This window comes from Ammodytes marinus (genome assembly GCF_949987685.1).
Source record: "Ammodytes marinus genome assembly, chromosome: 17".
In the NCBI taxonomy this organism is placed as follows: Eukaryota; Metazoa; Chordata; class Actinopteri; order Uranoscopiformes; family Ammodytidae; genus Ammodytes; species Ammodytes marinus.
Window position 1 is genome coordinate 11,543,205 of NC_137221.1, and position 21,072 is coordinate 11,564,276.

Sequence of the window (21,072 nt, forward strand, 5' to 3'; positions counted from 1 at the left end):
AAGAGCAATTCAGATATTGATGTGTTGGGCCCTAACTCCACCCTGCGGGCCTGTCAAGGTGGAAAATGTCAAGCAGCCCCCTGGCCGGTCGCACCACTTAGCATCACTGGAACCTCAGTGCTGGCTCTAAAACAAGCCCACTCAAAGCAACAAACAACTGGACTCAGTCATACATTACAATATGCACATGCATAGAAATAAGTAAAAACTGAAATTCACTCCCATCGTGGATGTAGCGTACAGATATCTACCATACATATATAGAAGAGGACTTTATAGCATGGTAAACCCTCACACCATTTGGATAAATACAAATGACAAGTTTTCAAATATTTTATTTTGTATCTAAATCCTACAGAACAATCCTCCACATTGCGGTTCTTGTATTTGCCCCAAACTAGTGACTATTCAAATGTTTATTATCTTAGCATTTTGGACCGCTTGACAGGCTGATTTTAGACATTGCTTTGGGTTTGTTATTGTTTTAAACCAGCTGGGTATAGCTGCATTGCTTTACAGATGGCTGTGTTGGTGGTGGGTAGTTCTACCACTTCAGTCTTGACTTAAATCATTTTGAGGACTTTTGGATGGATTGTCTGAACATTTGGGAGGGACATTGCATTCTCATGAGAGGGTGGGGACTCAGGACTTTTCCGTATAGTGCCAGCAGCTGGTTTTCACTCATTCACCTAGTAAATGTATCAGCACAATACATATAACCTTGTCAGGCAGTTGCTCTTCCCCTGCTCATTCTTTGGTCAGATATGCTGTATGCTTTGTCATTGTGTTTATGTGTATACATGCAGCAAGGAAGTCAACATTTCCAGGGCAGCTCTAAATCCCTCCCCATAAATAATAATAATACTCATCCAGCCTTGTCCTGTGCAATGCATTCGCACAGGGCTCCCTTACTATGCAATTCACATTAACACAATTACACACGCACACACATGCACACACACACACACGCACGCACACACATGCACACACACACACGCGCGCGCACACACACACACACACACACACACACACACACACACACACACACACACACACAGACAGCAGCACCTACTCAACATCACGAACACTGCTAAGGGACAATGTCAGGTTTCAGTCAACAGCACTCCAGTAGTATGTCATTCATTTCAGGCAGTCTTTGTCACTGGGGGTTGTGCTATTGGCTAATAACTACTAACTGAATATGGGCAAAAAACGTGGTGGGTAGGTTGAGATGCAGCCATCAGAAGACCAACAGAGGTGTAGAGAAAGCTATCTTAATTGACATGGCAAAGACCTAGAAATAAAATCTTGATTTTCGTTGTTGTTTCTTTCTTTTTTTTTACCACGCTCCTGCCAATTTTAAAGTCTGAACTTTGGCATAACCCCTCTGAGGAAATTTGATTATTAGATTAATTTCGCCCACATTATGCTGTGGAAACACTGTTTATTTGATTTGCGAAACATGGCCTCTGCATTTTGATGAGTGGGCTGACAAGTTAAACGAAGTGGCTACACCCTTATCATTTTGTCCTTTTGTCTTTAATGTGATGATAGACACTTGGACTTTTGTAGAATCTTGTATCTTTGTTATAGAGATATGGATATAGAGTTTAGTGGTCCAGCTTTGATGGCTGAATGAATATTGTTATTGGTACGATTAATACTTTTTGAGATGTAAGTGTTACCGAGGTGTTTTGCTGGAAGGGATTTGTGCATTACTGAATTCAGCTCCATATCAACTGTCCAGCACTTCCTTCCACTTTTTGTTGTTGTTGTGTGTGTATGCGTGTGTCTGTGTGTGTGTGTGTGTATGTGTTCTATGCTCAGTGTTCACCTTGACCTCTGTGCCCACTCAGTGTTGCTCATTTCCCACTGCCATGACCTCTGACACCAACTCACACACACACACACACACACACACACACACACACACACACACACACACACACACACACACACACACACACACACATGTTCACATACAGCAACGAAAAGTACATCATTTGCCATCCGACTGAAGCCGAGAGATACGCTGAAACGCTTTCCACTTCGTTGAAGAGGTGAACCCTCTGAACCTTTCTCTCTCTCTCTCTCTCTCTCGCTCTCTCTTTCTTTTTTTTTTTTTTTTTTTTTTTATTGAAGGTTCAGGCAATAGTCACATTAAGTACTGAATATGTATGTAGAACCATATTTTACAGTTTTTTTGCTTGCTTTAACAAAACACAAAAACAGCAGAGGACAAGACATCAAAATCAAGATACAAAACAAAATAAATAATGTGAGAGACATAACAAAAAACAAACAAACACATACACCACCAAATGGACATGTACTTTCACATAGAATTAATCTCCAATATTACAGGGCAAAAGTCAGACCAGAGGGGTCAACAACATCCAAGACAGGCTGCCATATGTCAATAAATCCTTCTGCGTTTTCATGAAGGGTGTATGTCAATTTTTCCAGAGGGAGTACTCTCAATACCCCTTTATACCAATCGTCCAGTCCAGGGGCATCCTCTGAAATCCAGAATTTGAGAATAGTCTTTCTTGCTATGTATAGCAGTTTTCCAACCAGTTTGGTATTATTCCTTGCATTGTCCACTTTAGCTGCCAGAATACACTCAAGGGGTGACAGCTCCAGGTTAAATCCAAGCAAAGCAACAATCTCATCCATTACATTCACCCAAAATGTTTGTATCTTTGTACATGTCCAAAACATATGAATATACGTTCCAATATGTGATTTGCATTTAATACATTCAGGAGAGCCTCGACCCAGTCTGCTTCTCAACAATGTTGAGCAATACAATCTGTGTACAATTTTAAATTGTGTCTCTCTGTCAGTATTGCAGCTCATTGTAGTATGTGTGTTTTTTATAACTGATGCCCATTTATCTTCGTTAATCTCACATTCTATATCAATCTGCCATTGCCTTCGGATGTGATCCGTAGAGTAATTAGAATTTAAACTGAAAGCATCATAAATATAAGAAATAAATCGCTTCTGTATGGGCTGTTTGAGAATTTCTTCCAAAAAATTTAAATTTGGAGCATATAAACTTTTTGGTATGTAATGTCTTACTTGTAAATAGCGAAAGAAATGAGACTGTTGTAAGGAGTATTTACTTTTCAAGCCCTCAAATGACTGAAACGTATTTCCCTCATATAGTTTTGCAAGCTGATCAAGGCCCCTTTCGTGCCATAGCTTAAACACTGAGTCTTGGCATGAGGGGGGGAAATCTGGGTTTCTCCAAATGGGAGCTAGAAGTGAGAAATGGTTCTTAAGTCTGAAGCAGATCTTAATCTTATTCCATGTATTTAATGTGTTAAGAACAATGAAGTTGTTTTGAACCTCCAGTTTTGCTTTTTTATAGTTCACAAAAAGGCAGTCTCTTAGTGCTAGTATACCACAATTTCTAGACTCCATATCAATCCATGTATTTGTAGCATCTGGGTTAGCCCATTCATATAAATATCGCATTTGTGCTGCCCAATAGTACATTCGCATGTTTGGAACCCCAAGACCCCCCTGGTCCTTGCCTCTCTGTAATTTACTTATTTTCATTCTGACCTTTTTGCCCTGCCAGATGAACTGTGTAAACATCCTATCTAGATCTATAAAGACACTGTTGGGGATTGATGTTGGCAACATCTGCAGGGGATACAGTAACCTAGGCAGTATGTTCATTTTAAGTACACTTATTCTGCCTAACCAGGACACAGGCAAGGCTCCCCACCTGTCTAGGTCCTCTCTAATGAGCCTTATTATTGGTTTGAGATTAAGGTTAACCAGTTTTTGAAGTGAGGGGCCAATTTGTATGCCAAGATATGTTATCTGTTTAGTGGACCAATGGAAAGGAAAGCCTGTGGGCGGGGCAGAACCCGTTAGTGCCCCAATTGGCATTGCCTCAGTTTTCGATAGATTCACCTTAAAACCTGATATATGTCCAAATTGTTGTAGGCATTCCAGCAGACGAGGGATACCAGTCTCTAGCTCGGATAAATACAACAAGACGTCATCAGCATAAAGTGAGATTTTATGCTCTCTGCCTTTCACATTAAACCCCTTAATCGAAGAGGTGGTTCTAATAAGCTCTGCTAAAGGCTCAATAGCTAACGCAAATAGAAGGGGGCTCAGTGGGCACCCCTGGCGCGTTCCACGCTCTAATGGGAAAGGATCAGAGCAGTACGAATTTGTAATAACAGCAGCTTTAGGGGACCGATACAATAATTTCACCCAATTAATAAAGTTGGTGCCAATCTTAAACCTTTCCATAGCATAAAAGAGAAACGGCCATTCAACTCTATCGAAGGCCTTTAATGAATCCAGAGATACCACTAGACCCTGTGTGTCATCGTCACTGGCTAATTGTATTATGTTCAAAAGTCTCCTGATGTTATTAGAGGAGCTCCTCCCCTTAATAAAGCCTGTTTGATCTGGCTTTACAAGTAATGATATTACAGATTCAAGTCTCAAGGTCAAAACCTTGGCCAGGATCTTTGCATCTACATTGATGAGTGATATGGGTCTATAAGAAGCTGGGTCTTCAGGGTCCTTATTTTTTTTCAAAATCAGACTGATGCTAGCCAATGACATTGTTTCCGGCAAATGGTCTGCAGTGTTGAAACTGTAGTTATAGGTTTTGACCAGACGGGGACATAGCTTGTTTTTGAAAGTTTTAAACCATTCAGTCGGGAACCCGTCTGGGCCAGGGGCTTTTCCACTGCGCATTAGGCCAATGGCCTCTAATATTTCATTTTCCTGAATCGGCCTCCCCAGGGTTTTTTGATGGTTCTCTGTTAATTCTGGTAATTTGATTTTTGAAAAGAACTTGTCAAGCTCCTCCTTAGTGCTATTGTTATCAGATTTATATAATGATTTGTAGAATGATACAAAAACTGAACTGATGTTTTTGCGGTCAAAGTGCCTTTTCCCGGTCCCATCTCTAATTCCTGCTATGGTATTACAATTGTGTTTACTGTTTATAAGACGTGCTAAGTATTTGCTTGGTTTGTTCCCATATTCATAAAGTCGCTGTTTTTGATAAAATAATGACCTGGAAGCCTTCTCATTTAAAATTGAGTTTAGTGCTGCTTTAATAGTCTGTACTTTAATAAGGTTTGTTTTAGTTGGGTTGGATTTGTGAACACACTCCGCCTTTTTTAGATCCGTTTCCAATTCGCTTTGTTTAAGTTGCAACATTTTCTTTCTGTGTGACATATATGATATAGTGAACCCTCTGATGTAAGCCTTGGTAGATTCCCAGAGAAACTCCGGATTAGTGTCTTTGTTGTCATTGATATCGAAAAAAATATCTATTTCCGCCTCCATCTTTTTCCTAAATTCCTTGTCATTTAATAAGTATGATGGGAATCGCCATCTCTGCATACCAGGTGTTGTTTCACTAATCATCATTTCCAGGTAAACTGGGGCATGGTCACTGATGTGAATAGATCCTATACTACATGCCGTCACTTGTCCCATGATTTGCGGTGGCAAGAAAAGATAATCAATTCGAGAATAGGAATTGTGTGGATTGGAATAAAATGTAAAGTCCCTTGCTGACGGATTTAAAGTCCTCCAAACATCTATCAGTGAGATGTCATCTAACATTTTAGTTAGGGAAGCACCTGTATTTGTTTTTCTATTTGTATCTGTAGGGGTTCTGTCTATCTTATTGTTTAAACAACAGTTAAAGTCGCCCCCTAGCACTGTAAAAAGACATTTATATTCCTCCAAGACTGCTGCTATACCTGTCCAGAATGAAGGGGATGGTGGATTAGGGGCATATATGTTCATCATAGTAACATGCACACCATAAATTGTGCCATGAACAAGGACATATCTGCCGTCTGGATCCTTTTTACATGTGTCGAGTACAAATGGGATGGCCCTGTGGATCAAAATAGCAACCCCCCTACTGTTAGAAGAAAATGAGGAATAGTAAGCCTGGCCTACCCAATCACGCTTAAGTTTCATGTGTTCTTTATCCACTAAATGGGTTTCTTGAATATAAGCTATCTGCACCTTGTCTTTTTTGAGAAAGCTGAGTATTTTCTTCCGCTTTATAGGATGATGGATTCCTTTTACATTTAGTGTGCAGAACTTGATGTTATTCATTCCTGACATTTATTTTTGTCATAGAGATACAGTGTCCCCTTACCAACGTACTGGACATCTACAGCCGACCCCAGTCTAGTTAGTTCTTGTAAATATTCCCTTATGGTGGTGGTGGGATACAAAAAACAACAAAAAACACTTAATGACGAGAAAACACTTAAGTACACATACACCTGCTGTAACATTAACTTCGCTAAAGGGCACATGTGAGCCCTATTTAACTCTAACCTCTTTTCTTCCATTAACGTCGAAAACAAACTTGTAGGATTGAACAAAGCTTCCCAAACTTTCTGCTATATAAACGCATCTTAAAGGGATAGTTGTGGTTCACTGTACACCACTTTACTTGCACAAACGGAGTTTCATAAAAAAAAAAATATATATAGTAATAAAATAAAGAGATCGGTTACATAATAAACCCTTGCCACTATTTAGCCTGTCCACAGTAAGGAATACTTAAAGCAGTGGATAAAATGTAATAACCAAGAGAGCAGTGGATCATTCGGCCATAAAGGCTAATAACACAAGTAAGGGAGAAAAAAAAATATAACAGAAAAACATATTCCACTGGCATCTTACATTAGAAGTAGCTTAAACTTTACCGTGGCACAGTCCGTTTATGTTCATTCACCTGATGTGTGTGACATCTTAGCTGTGTGATCACCACAGGCCAACACTATTGAGTTAGCCCACATATTAATTGTGGGCTATATGTTGCAGCTTTTGTCCCTAGGTGTTGGCCTTCTGCATTTCTTCCACATACCTCTGTGCCTCCGCTGGAGTTTTGAACAGCTGGACCTTGTTGCCATGTGTGATGCGCAGCGCGGCAGGGAAAAGCATCCTGTAGGGAATCCCCAGTGCTTGGAATGACTTCTTTGCCTCCAGGAATTCACGCCTTTTTTTATCCACCGCGGGTGAAAAATCCTCAAAGAAATGTATACGGTTGCCGGAGACAGTGATTTCACCCATGTTTCGTGCGCTCTGCATGATCATCTGTTTATCCGCGTAGTTGTGGAGACGGATGTACACGATCCTCGGCCTCGTAGTAGGCTCCGTACGCAGCTGTCCGGGGCTCCGGTGGCATCTGTCTGTCTTTATCCGACCGTTTTTCACCGTGAGGTGCAGGGTTTTTGGTAACCACGTTTCAAAGAAGTCTTTGGCGTTGGCCCCCTCCGTGCGTTCCGGCAGGTTGACGATCTTTATGTTGTTACGTCTGGACCGGTTCTCTTGATCATCCAGCCTGTTGGCAGCCTCGCTCAGCCGCGCCTCGGTGCGCTCAAGTTTAGCTAGCAACTGGGTTACTGTGTCTTCCGTGTCAGAAATCCTCTGCTCCGCGGCGTCTACCCTCTTCTCGACAACTTTGACACTTTCACACACCGAGCTCACTGATTTGGCAATCTGGTCGAGTTTAGTATCCAGGCTGGCGCTGAGCCTGGCAAACACTCCTTCACTTATCTTAGCGGCTAAGCTATCTACTTCATCGCCGTCCGCCATGTTGTCCATACTGTTGGTCTCTGAGCCAGACGGATTGCTTCGAGTTACTGGTCGCAGAGCCCTTCCACTGTCCGGAGTCTTTGTCCAAAAGTCACGCAGTGACATTATCTCTGTGGCCAGCCTGTTTTAGCAGTGAAAAACTATCCCTTAATTGTTCAGAAAAGTGTTTAGTCTGGGAGCTCTGAACTCGCGCTCCTACTCTCTTCGCATCACGTGACCCTCCTTCCGCTCTCTCTTTCTTATGCTGTGTTTACTTCACAGTCCATATGTCTATGACAGTACACAGAGAAGACAGGTAACAGGTGGGTGAGTTAGTTAAACAGCTGAATTAAGCGACGAGCAGACAAAGTGATTGGTGAATGTAAAAAAAATACAGACAATAATGAATTCAGCTTGTAGGGGCCTTCAATTAAACCCCTCTATTAGGACCCATGTGGAATTTAAAGTATTAAAAATGGCAACGGAGTTATTGTAAAAAATTCCACATTCACTATTATTTCCCTTTCTTGTTCTTTTCCACCTTCCCTCTTCTCCCCTCCTGCCTCTTCCCCCGCTAGGGCTAATTGGGGAGATAAAGTCATTTGGCAAGGCATTGTGTCTGTGTGTGTGCAGAGGGGGGGGGGGGGGGTCATTTAGAGGTGTAATGCTCTAAATTGCCATCCATTATACAGTTGCGTTTGAATGACACTCCTCCTTCTCTTTCTCTCCATTCTTTCCTCGTTTTCTTCTCAATCATTTAATTTTTTCCACTTTTTGTCTATATATTTTTTTTGCACCTTGCTTGTTGTCTTTCTTCCCTCAAGGAAGGAAACTCTATGCTGTCCAAGGTCGTTAGGCAATTAAGAGGTGTTTTCGTAGTGTGTGCATTGGTGCATGTCTCTTTACCTTGTTGATACTATGAAAACCATTTCACAAATTTAGCGATAAAGCTGTTACCGTCATCAATCCTTAAAAAAAAAGGAAATTTAGGACATTTTTTAAAAACAGGCTGTTTTTATGTCAGCGTTAATGGAGAGAAATTTGTTTTGGACCTTTCTTTGATGTGTGTTTTCTCTTTTTCTTATAAAACTTTTTACCAACCGCAGTTAATTGCCTGTCAGGTCGGCCTACTGCAAGTAGAGTTTAATGTCTTATTTTTATTCCTTCATGTCTTATTTCTTACTCTCTGTAAAGGAATGACACATGGTGGTGATATAGCTTAAACACCAGAGTACAAGGACTTCAACTCATCAACAAATGAATTATTTTCCCCTAAACTCTTGTGACTACTATGCAGGTTGTGTCAGAGCCGGAAGGTGTATGTGTCATTTTATTAATGAACCTGTTGCTCAAATCAGGAGAGAGTTAAACCTAAGAGGTGCCATGTCAGTGCTGTTTTTACTGAATGGTTATCTTTATGATCATGATGCTCATAGGCGACATCGGTGATATCCAGACACTTCTGCGTGCACAGCATAGAAACCAGAAGCTAATCACTTGCAAGTTCCATCGCTATATATTTTTCTGATAGGAAGGCCTAGTGTGGGAGGCTCTTTGTTTGTCGAAAAGCTTTAGAGGCTAAGGCGGCCATTGTCAATTGTGTACGCAAGGTGAGGAACTGTCTGAGTTGTTTCGCCTATTGAGTCTCAAATTGCCACAGTCAGACAAATAAGAAAAGCGTGAATACCTTGGATGCATTCTTGCTTTATTGAATCCTATTCTTTACTGTTAGGCCTATAGTCAATAGTTTGTTTTGCTTCCTTTATCAATTGTGCTTTATTTCAGTCTTATTCTCTCTCCCTGTCTACCAATTGTTGTTTAAATGTAAAGGACATCCATGTCATTTGTATATTGTTCCCCTCACACTATTGTGGCAGAGTTGAGTTCATACAGATAGCTCACTTAGAAGCAGTACTAGCGACTTAGCTTTCAGCCCACTGCCTCTACCTCAATGGGTCATGTGGGTCCGTCTGTCTTGTGTGGGAATCAGACCACTGTACTATTCTCAGGTACATAATACAAGATAGTCTAAGACATTTAATAAGACACTTAAGACCAGTGGATAAGACTACAGGTATTAAGGATTGCACATTAATATAACTCTCTCTCTCTCTCTCTCTCTCTCTCTCTCTCTCTGTGTGCCCCTTTACTCTTGGTATGTTTTACTCTCGCCTCTTTTTTTTGAGCAAAGTGTGTGTGTGTGTGTGTTGCAGCAAAGTGTCTTGATGTGCCCTCACATACAAGACACACACACACACAAAATATATAAAAACTATCAATTAGAGTGGATAAAGTAGAGCGATCTCTATTTATCATCGTGCTGCTCAATTCCTTTTAATTCTATATTGAACATACAGTAACATGCACCAGATCACCAATTAATACACAGCTTAGCTCCTGACCCCTCTTTCACAGGCTACGACTTTAGGTTTTATTTTAAATTTTTTTGTTTTTGAAGAAGCAACCGTATTGAGGATTTCACAAAAATAAACAAAAACTTTTTTTTTCGAAAGTCTATTGTTGCTGACCCCATCAATTCATGTGAGGTCCCCTCTCTTTTCACATAGTGATATGTGAGAAGCTGCAACCACTCGAAGATTTGATAAAAAAACATATCTTACAGGTTAATAATATGAACTTGAGCACTGATGCTTTGCCCTTTACTTTCTCATTCCTCTCCAAGCAACACATGCTCTGTCACTGCACACAGAAAGCCCAAGGTCGAATCCAGAATAATTCTATTACAAATATGAGAAAAATACACAAACACTATATCTTCTGCTATCTGATCAAAATGATACGTTTAGCTCTATAGAATCAGTGGCTTGATAAACACAAACCCACGTAACTGGATATTAGCAGGCCAGATACAAACACACTGGAAGAGATGCATAAAGACACATCAGTGCGTGTGAACACACAAACACACACGCACGCACACACACACACACACACACACACGCGCACACACGCACACACACGCACGCACACACACACACACACACACACACACACACACACACACACACACACACACACACACACACACACACACACACACACACACACACACACACACATAACCTTGGTCTCATAGGTCCATGGACTCCAAAGTCTGCATGCATTGAGGCTGTTTATCAAAATTAGAACAACGCAGAACGATTTCCTTTTTTCTTTGTCTGCTAATGTGCTACTCTTGCACTATCTCTCAAACACACACACACACACACACACACACACACACACACACACACACACACACACACACACACAGCCACAGTTAACTGGTTATCAGATATTTTACCCGGAACACATAACTGTGAAGTGGATGCATCCGCGATCGTTTATCAACATTAGATCAATTAGAATAGGATTTTCCCATGTTTTTGGCCAAAGGCGTTCACATAGTGCTACTCTGCAACAAGAGGTAGCGACCAACATGTGACCTGAACACAGGAGAGGTTGAATATAGAGCGATAGCATAGGGTGAAAGGAAGTAAGGACGGAAGGGGTGTGTGTGTTTGAGAGAAACAAATACAAACACACACACACACACACACACACACACACACACACACACACACACACACACACACACACACACACACACACACACACACACACACACACACATACTGTAGGTAGACATGAACCCAGAATGACAAGGCCATTGTGAAAGCTGACATTATTCAATTTCACTCTTACAAAGAGCTTGAGAGTGTGTGCATAGTGACGTACTTACGTCTAGGTGTGTGTGTCATCTTATTAACAAAGGAGCCGGGTTGTCTTGTGTTCTACTCCCTTTATTCAGCCCATCAAAGTCTTTTATTTAAAAAAGAAATATGTATATATTCCCATTTTTCAACTGTATATTTACAATATTCTCATTGTGCAAACCATTATCATAGCCTAGTATGTTTCCCTAGTGAGCGATTGGTTCTGCAGCAGCTATTAAAAGCAAATGGCATAAAAGTGAAATACTATGAGGCGTAACGAGTGTCAGTCAGTCACCAGTACAAGGTGCTGCTGATGCAGAGTTTCAGGCAGGGCAGTATAAGACAAATTACCGTCGTCATCATTATCACGGTCTCCACGGCCATCAACAGCAATCAATGACAAGCCATCATCACTTTGCTGGTGCTTATACCCTCACGTAGAGGCCTTAAGGCAGGGGGGATAAAGGGCTCGTTACACCTGATTATCTCGGGACCATGTGAAAACCCACTCAGAAAACGTGCTTTATAAAGCGAGGTACGCTGTTAATAAGTTTGATAATCTTAAGGTAACTTAAGACCTTTTTTCTTACTCTTACCGAGGGAGCTGTAGTTTTTTTCGAACTTTTTTCAGTCCGCATAGACAGTACACACACACACACACACACACACACACACACACACACACACACACACACACACACACACACACACACACACACACACACACACACACTGTCAGTGCTGGCTGTTTGCCTGAAAACTATATTACATCATGGTTGTATCTATATTCTGTATCTATTCAGAGTAGTAGCCTACAACCAGTCTTATTGCAGGAGACGGCTACAAATCCAGCCTCTTAACGCAGCACAAGAACCTCTCAGCCCCTTCTGCTGCTGCTGCTTGCTTGTTCACTCTGCATAGCTAATGTCTGCTGGGCGGATTTGATTCACAGAGCCTCTCCCGTGATTGCTACTAACCACCGGCCTTGGTTTTTAAACAGTCTCATATCATCGCAGAGCTTTTTTTTCACATTTATTTTTTTGGTTCTGAAATGTGATTTTCCTCCAGTTCTGTCACCGCGGCCTCTAAAGATACTGCTGAATGTGCTGTGCTACTGATACAGCTGTGCTTGGGAGCGTGAGGGCTGCCGGAGCAGACTGTTGAAGGAGAGCTGCAGGCTGTGTGTGTGTGTGTGTGTGTGTGTGTGTGTGTGTGTGTGTGTGTGTGTGTGTGTGTGTGTGTGTGTGTGTGTGTGTGTGTGTGTGTGTGTGTGTGTGTGTGTGTGTGTGTGTGTGTGTGTGTGTGTGTGTGTGTGTGTGTGTGTGTGTGTGTGTGTGTGTGTGTGTGTGTGTGTGTGTGTGTGTGTGTGTGTGTGTGTGTGTGTGTGTGTGTGTGTGCATCTGGGAGCACTGGCACACTGGGCTGAAGGTCATGCTACGTGTGATCGGGCAGTAGGTCCTGTGTTAGGACATGGACCGGATATTTTCCGGGCTAGCAATAGTTTCCTCTCTGCTAACTCTCCTTCAAGGCAGCTCCTCTCATTCATTTACATTAAGCATTGCAGTTTTACTGCCACAGAAATACACAACATGGTTATATGTGACTACAAAAACTTGGTTGTTGACGGCGACATTCAGCTTCATTATTGAGAATGGTGGGGAAGGGCTCTTACACACAGCAGCAGGTTTGTTTTTGCTTCAGCATGTTATCATTACCCATTTTCTTTCTTTCTTCTTCTTTTTTTAAATGTCTGTTGGTACCCGAAGGCATAATTAGTCGTTTGGTTGCACCCATTCCAAACAGATACTATAGGCAGGGCATTTTTGGACGTTTGCTGCTGTACTTCCCGCCTCACTGGTAATGTCATCTGAGTAGATAATCAGCAGGAAATGTAGCCTCTATTGCAAGTCGCGGTTGGACTGTGTCCACTTTTCCAAGTGAAAACCAGAGCTGTTCTCTGCTTAAAATAAGGCACAGAGGTTCAGTTCTTAATTATTTCTCTTTACCCAAACCACAGACTGTTAGTATTGAATTTTTTGTCCTCCCTGCTGCCTTTCAACTATTTCTTTAAACTGTTCTGTTTCATTATGTACTGTAAGTCCCTAAATGCTATGTGCAGCATTGCTTTTCACACATTGCATTGGCTATTATAAGTATTTTTGTTTGTTTCTGCTTGTTGAATAAGAATACAATTGCAGAATAAATACAGAGCCAGTTCAACTTAAATTCATTCAACTGAAACCCAATTATTCTATTAGGAGAAGCAATTGTGATGCACACAGTAGTCGGGAGAGTAAACCACACAGGTGGACTTTAGCAGCCGTATGCGTAACACGTACACAGACCTACACAAACACACACAAGCAAATAGTTGATGGTTGATAGCACCTAGAAGGGGCTGGGGGGTCTGTTAGATTGTTCCCAGATGCCTCTCTCTCTCTCTCTCTCTCTCTCTCTCTCTCTCTCTCTCTCTCTCTCTCTCTCTCTCTCTCTCTCTCTCTCTCTCTCTCTCTCTCTCTCTCTCTCTCTCTCTCTCTCTCTCTCTCTCTCTCTCTCTCTCTCTCTCTCTCTCTCTCTCTGTGTGTGTGTTGGGAGGATTCATTTGGGGAATCTTTATCTGAAACTATTCCTGTGTATTTCTTTCTCTTTATATGTGTTTTCTAGTGTGTTGTGTGCATGTGCGTTATAAATAGAACCAGAGACTGATTCAGTGTATAGGATATTGGATTTGGCAGTATGGAATCTACTTAAATCCTCTAGCTAGTCTTCTAGCTTGATTAAATAATCGCTGATTTAATGCAAGTCAGTGCGTGCAAGTAAGGTGTGTGCGTTTGTGCTTGCGTGCGTGTGTATGCATGTGTGTGTGTGTTTGTTAAAAGCAGGGCTGACTTACTCTTTAAGTGAATTAAATGTAATTTCATTTTGAAAGACTTTGTTTAGAAAACCCTCTTTTTAAATGTATTTTAGACCGTGGGGCGCCTCAATCTGCTCCTTGACCCTCTTTCTCACATTCTGTCTCTCTCCAGTCCCCCTCTCTCCTTGTTTCTCTCTTGCTGGTTTTTGCCACATAACTCAGATGGATGGTGAATGATGATGAGAATTAACTTCAGGGTTATTCTTAGAAATGGACGTAAAGCTTTTTGAAGCACAGCTGCTCCTGTGTGTGTGTGTAGGCCACCACCAGTCGGCCTCTGTAAATTGTTTCAAGTCAAGCTACCACCGCCAGAGTTTAAAGATGCCACCGCTTATGAGTTGCAGATGGATGCTAAAATACATTCAGTGGACCTCAATATCGCTAGACAGCCCACAAGCAGTGGATGCTTATCTATATCAGCAAGCTCTCTTCCATAAAGATCTGAAAGACCAATGTAAACAGTTTGTATAACATCTGTAAAATGTATGGCTTCAGGTTGAATCTCAGAGTGGACTCAAAGCCACAGCTGAAAAGGTTTCAGCCACTAACATAGTAGTGTGGTTACACCATATGTTTTCATGTTGAATAAAAATCTTGATTCTCGAGAACAAAGTTAAAATGTATTGGTATATTTTTTTTACGAGTGGAATCACAACACCTCATAACTTCTGTATGAATTTTAAAGGATAGCCATCACTTCAACCATTTAATGGAAAGTTGGCGTAGTGGTGCGGACCCATAAAAGTCATAAAAATAAGTTAGGAGTTGTTCACAAACAGGGAAGGGAGGAAGACATGTAATATTAAAATGTGGTGTGTATTTCCCCCAAACAAACAACAGTCAGTCAGGTTGTGGAGCCTCTTTTATGCAACTTTGCATTAAATCTAATGTCACAAGGGAGAAAAGGCTTTCTGTTAGAGCAGAAAGCACTGACTACACTGATTGTGTTATGAGTTATTAAACCAATACATGTTGTTTTCTGTGCTGGCTGCCACTGACTAAATGTTACTCTGAATTACTAGCCCTTTTCATGTGCAATCTGCAAATGTAACATTTTCTGGCACATGTTGTTGATGCACACTCATTTTAAATTTAAGAGAATAGTAGGGTATCAATGAGAGCAAGGCCTTGGGTTAATGGAGCAGTGATTGCTAAAATACACTTCCTAATTAAGAAACTTATTTTTGTATCTAAACATCAACTTTAAAATATGTTTGTTGGAATGGATTTGGCTTTAACGGGAGGAAGTTGATAAAGACTTTTAATATCCTGACTAATGATCGTATTTGTGTGTGTCCTTCTGCATGCATGGGCTGCATTTTTGTGTGTCTGTGTGTGTGTGTGTGTGTGTGTTTGTGTCAGAGGGCGTTGTCGGTTGTGCTAATTTAACGTCATCATAGGTCGCAGATAAATAGATGTCATTAAGACCCTTAGCTCTAATTACCCACAGTCCTCCTCTGCACACCAAGGTGAGTGTGAGAGGCCAGGTATCAGTAATAAATCAGAAAACCATGCACTCTCACCCACACATTTTATAATCACACACAGATACACCAGCACACAAACACAGACACAAAGTGGTGTATATCTACTTAAACTGATGTTAAAGCATTTAGATTAACAGCTGTGTGTGTTTGTGCACGCAAGTCAACTCGCACATTACCACACATGTGGTCAAGCCAACCAGCTGATGATTGAAAAGGAAGTAAGAGATCACAAGACACATTTTGAGTGTGCATGTCTGCATTTTGGAAGGTGGTGGGGGCTATTTCTGCACTTTCCTGTGTAATTGACACTTGAACTTCTCTCCCACACAGGCACACACGATGCACACAGACACTGACAAACACACACACACACACACACACACACACACACACACACACACACACACACACACACACACACACTGTGCTGTCCTTGTACCATGGATTTGGAGTAGCCAATATATACCACATACAGTTGGATTGCGGCCTCTCATCCAAATCTTGCATGCCTTCATTAGCCAGTGGAAGAAAATATTTTCAGGTGTGTGTGCGTATGTTAGTTTTTTTGTGTGTGTGTGTGTGTGTGTGTGTGTGTGTGTGTGTGTGTGCGTGTGTCTGTGTGTGTTGCAATGAGGGGCAGCTGTGGGGGCCATATGTGAGTGATTTGGGCGCTCGGAGGGAAACTGAATTCTGATGACAGATGCAGTGTTTGGCTTGCAATGCTAGACACACACACACACACACATACACGCACACACACACACATACACACAAGCAGGAAACGGACATCAATCAATCACCTGGCTCTGTCTCTCTACATGTGGTGACCGTATGGTGCATGTAACATTCACACACACACACACACACAGACTCTGGCTCAGTGTGTCACTGAGTGGGTTTGATCATTTAACTTTTCTGTCCGATGTCAGATGGACGAAAACACATGTACCATAAAGACTTTAATATTAGCTCAGGTGTTTATCACATACGACATCATTTGAAACGGGATGTTTTACGATACACATATTGAAACTGAGAGGAAAAAAATCCGGTCTAAATAAACACATCTATGGTGTTCCCTTGTATTACATCGTTTCAGCAAAATAAAATTGTCAATCCTTATCCAGACATAATAAAGAATGTCACTGTAAATATCTGTGTATTCACTAAAGCAAGGAAACAGAAGAGACCACTTTTCATTGACATTGATGTCTAGTCTTAAAACACTGCCTAGTACTAATGTTCGATCAGTTCCTGTTACTTTGTTAATTTAATGCTCATATCATTTCTAACATATTTTATTCTCCTTTAAGGGGACCTACGTTACTTCATTTCATCTATGCCAACGCAGTCTAACCTTTTCTGTTTTTCTCAAATGTTAAACAAGACTTTTAAAGAAGTAAAAGTGAATCTTCACTAACAGCCTTGCAGTACTGATTAACTACCCCCAAAGCGACAATTATTTATAAATGAAATTCCTCAAATGACCATACATTTACATTGCTCAGGCCTATATACTGTGTGTGTGCATGTCTGTGTGTGGTGTGTGTGTGTGTGTGTGTGTGTGTGTGTTCCAGGAGAAATGTAAAAGTGGTAAAATGTCGCTGTGATCCTTGCAGCACATTAACTTGCAAAAATAAACTGAACAGTGCCTGTGCCTACCGGGCTGCTCTGCTTTTAGCTGGCAGCACCAAAACAGATGCTCGGTGTAAAAGAGCGCCGGTATAGTGGCTCCCATCTGTAGCTCAGAGACTACAGAAAGTATGATTGAAGTGTAGCGCTCTTTTGTGTGAGGGGGGGGGGGAGGGGTGGGGAGGGGAGGGTTGAAATGTTTTCAACATCTAGCAAACCGGGGGTTCTGCGAGCACGAAGAAAAGAAAATCTGCTTAGCTCTCAGCGCTGTCATGAACATAAAAAAACAACAAGAAGCCAAGCGCTGAAAGGAGAAAGTCCCCCAGCGGACACGGAGTCCACCATGGAAAAGGGAAAAGAGGGAGAAACAGATTGGGATGACATTGAGAAAAAAACAAGATGGTGAGATGGAAAGATGACACTGTAAGAAAGAAAAGTAAAAAACAAAAAAAAAAAACACAACATTCTAGTGTTTTCTAGGCCTTACTGATTTTTTTTTTTAAACGTACAAGCTGCAATGCAGAGAGAAAGAGAGATGGTTGGGTAGACAAGCAGATAGAAAGAGAAACAGATGGAGTCACGGTGGAGAAAGATGAGGTATGCTGTCCTCTCAGGGTCACGGAGGTGGTGAATGGGGCCAGTGACTTAATGGGATGGAGAAACGTTGTGATTGGCTCATTACTGTGATGGAGCACGTTGCCGCGACAATTGGCCTTTTCAACCTTCCCTGCATATACTACTTTTTATGCACCACTGCTCCATGAACTGCGGAGAGGTGTGTGTGTGTGTGTATGTGTAGAACGAGCACACTTATACAGTTAAAGTCAAACACTTGCCCGTAAAGTAGCTTCAGCAGTGCAGATAAACAGCAAAACACTTCATTCTGCAAGGTGAGAGCATTACTCGTCTCTTTCCAACGTCTTGTCGACTAGTAGCTACTTGACAAAATTACCGCAGTATCGCAGACATGACTCACATATTTAAAACACGCGAGAAAACTTCTTCTTGTGCAACTAGGTCATTTTCTTTTTCATTGAAGTATATTATCATGGCGGTGTTTTTATTAACCTTGTCCTATTCAGAGACAATCAGCGTGGAGGAGAACAATGTTCATTCCTATTAGGCATGATAAATGAGTGCACATCATCTCTCTGCCACCAAGCCAATCTGTTCTCTCTCTCTCTCTGTCTCTCTCTCTCTCTCTCTCTCTCTCTCTCTGTCTCTCTCTCTCTCTCTCTCTCACCTAACCTTACTGCCAAGTCATTGTTCTTGAGTGTGAAAATGAAAAAAACCTAGACTAACTTTTTTTTCCCTTTTTTGCCCCATTTCCCTTTATGACCTTTTAATCTTTCTAATCCGTTGAAAGTTTCTTTATCCATGTATATGTTTCCCCACTCTAATGTTGTTTTTCTCTCTCTCTCTCTCTCCATTCCATAGCGGCGGAGAGGCAGTGGGGTCTTCTGTGCAAACTGTCTGACCACCAAGACATCGCTGTGGAGGAAGAACGCTAACGGAGGCTACGTCTGCAACGCATGTGGTTTATACCAAAAACTGCATTCGGTGAGTCTTACACGGACACCTATACCTACATGAGCATTGCAAACATATGCCTGTGTCTGCACCACACGCACATTACACTATAAGAGATTTAGAAATAGTTAGACCTAACCTTGAATCTGGTGTATAATGAGTTTCTGAATATTTGAGATCCCCTTTATTCACATTTTTCTTTCAAACTAATTAGAATGGAGACGAGATGGGAGTTTTTTTTCTTCCATTATTTCAAAAACACTTTAAATGTGGGGGGATAGAAAGGAAGGTGAAAATAATAAGTGAGCTGACACTCAGAATCGTCATATAAAGGTTAATTTGTCTTGGGACTCCTTTCCACTCATGGGAGACCTAGGTATATTCACTTCTAAAGATTGTGCTGGATGGGATAACCCAGTGCTTCTGACTATTTTATAGACTCTGTGTAGTGTTGAGCACATCCAATGGCTGTTTTTTTCGACCACCAATTATCATTCCTCCCGTCTGGCCGTTTAGCATGCTACGATGAAATGGTGCATGCTACTGCAGTTCAATTTGTGTATATGTTCGGTGAACCCACGCTGTGCAAAAGCAATATCGTGGAAGAAAAAAAAAAGTATATTTGATTTTTGGTGGGTTGCTGGGAAGTTAAGGACCATTTCAGCAGACTCTGTGAGCCAGTTCCGTGGAGTGAGAAATATGATGGAATGAATCAACTTTACCATTTAGGCCCGGGGAAAAGTCGATGGAAATCACAAATTTAATTAGACCGCATGAATTACAGATGAGATATAACAAAAAAGGCCCAGCCTGGAGTTTAGTTGACTTCCAAATATTGAGCTCTCTCACCTCAAGATGTTTTTTTTTATGGAGTTTAAGCTAATTGATTCGGTTTATCTGTTTAAGTCGAGGGTTTAGAACTATTACCAGTGTCCAACAAGTGTTAAGCGCTCCGACATAGATGTATACACAAACACACGTGCACACACACACACACACACACACACACACACACACACACACACACACAGTATACACTAGATTCATGGCCAACATACTGGCTAGTTGAAGCCCAGTGTGTACAATTTCAAAGTGAACAAAACTGTTTCCGTGTAATAAATCAAATTGTTAATAAATGCATCAGTGGGTTGACGTTACAACCCTAAGCACTGTACCGCAATTATCGAATGGAACATTAAAAAGGATCACCAGCTGTAGAATAGCAGTTTACTCCTTCCTGCCCCTGCAGATGTCCTTGGTTCAACCCGTTCATCTCAGATGCAGCTCCAATCACGTTCCCCCCCCCCCCCTTCTACCCTCGACAATCTTCACGACAACCATATTTTATATACCATAATAAAAGTTTTATACGCTCTACACACATTATTAGAGAGGATAGCAGCTAGTAAAACACTTCAGAGTGAGAGAGAGGGTAAGGGAGAGTTATGCATATAGGGAGAGAAATATGTTGACAAAAAGAGAGAGGGAGAGAATGGAAGGGAAGGAAAAAACAGAGAGATAAAAAGAAGGGGGGAGGCATAGGAGAAGGAGAAGATTTAGGTAGAGAGAGAGAGAGAGAGAGAGGATGGAGATAATGAAGAGGGAGGGGGTGTGTGTGTGTGTGTGTACAGAATGAGACATGGAAATAGACCGAGAGATTAGGAGAGAATGCAGAGGCGACATCCAAGAAGAGAAGGGAAAAAGTTGGAAAGATATATAGAAGGAGGGAGAACTGTGTGTACCAGCAGTAACTCAGCCCAGGTATTCTATCAAACCAGCCCTACAACCATAAAGGTGTACAACATTGTGTGTGTGTGTGTGTGTGTGTGTGTGTGTGTGTGTGTGTGTGTGTGTGTGTGTGTGTGTGTGTGTGTGTGTGTGTGTGTGTGTGTGTGTGTGTGTGTGTGTGTGTGTGTGTGTGTGTGTGTGTGTGTGTGTGTGTGTGTGTGTGTGTGTGTGTGTGTGTTTGTGTGTTTATGTGTGTGTGTGTGTTCTCTGCGGTTTGGGTGTGTCTCACAGGGTTGTTGTCACAGAAATGCTATAATTCAGATCATACCCTTTAATACACTTTTAACGTTCACATCCAATTCATAAGACTGACTGCTGTCATTGCAGAATATACTGTTTACATTTCATGAATAAATAAAGGACAGATTTATCTGTAAATTAAAAAGAAAAAGAAAACGGTTGAATTTCC

The 21,072-nt window shown here is 41.4% G+C and overlaps 1 protein-coding gene across 1 annotated transcript in view; it reads left to right on the forward strand.

Moving 5' to 3' along the window:
• The window catches only part of trps1 (trichorhinophalangeal syndrome I), a 95,041-nt gene that overhangs the window by 65,016 nt on the left and 8,953 nt on the right, over positions 1–21,072 (forward strand). Inside the window, exon 9 of the mRNA XM_080045593.1 lies at positions 18,783–18,905. Within this exon, the coding sequence (XP_079901719.1) occupies positions 18,783–18,905 (123 nt within the window). The remainder of the gene's footprint in view (positions 1–18,782; positions 18,906–21,072) is intronic.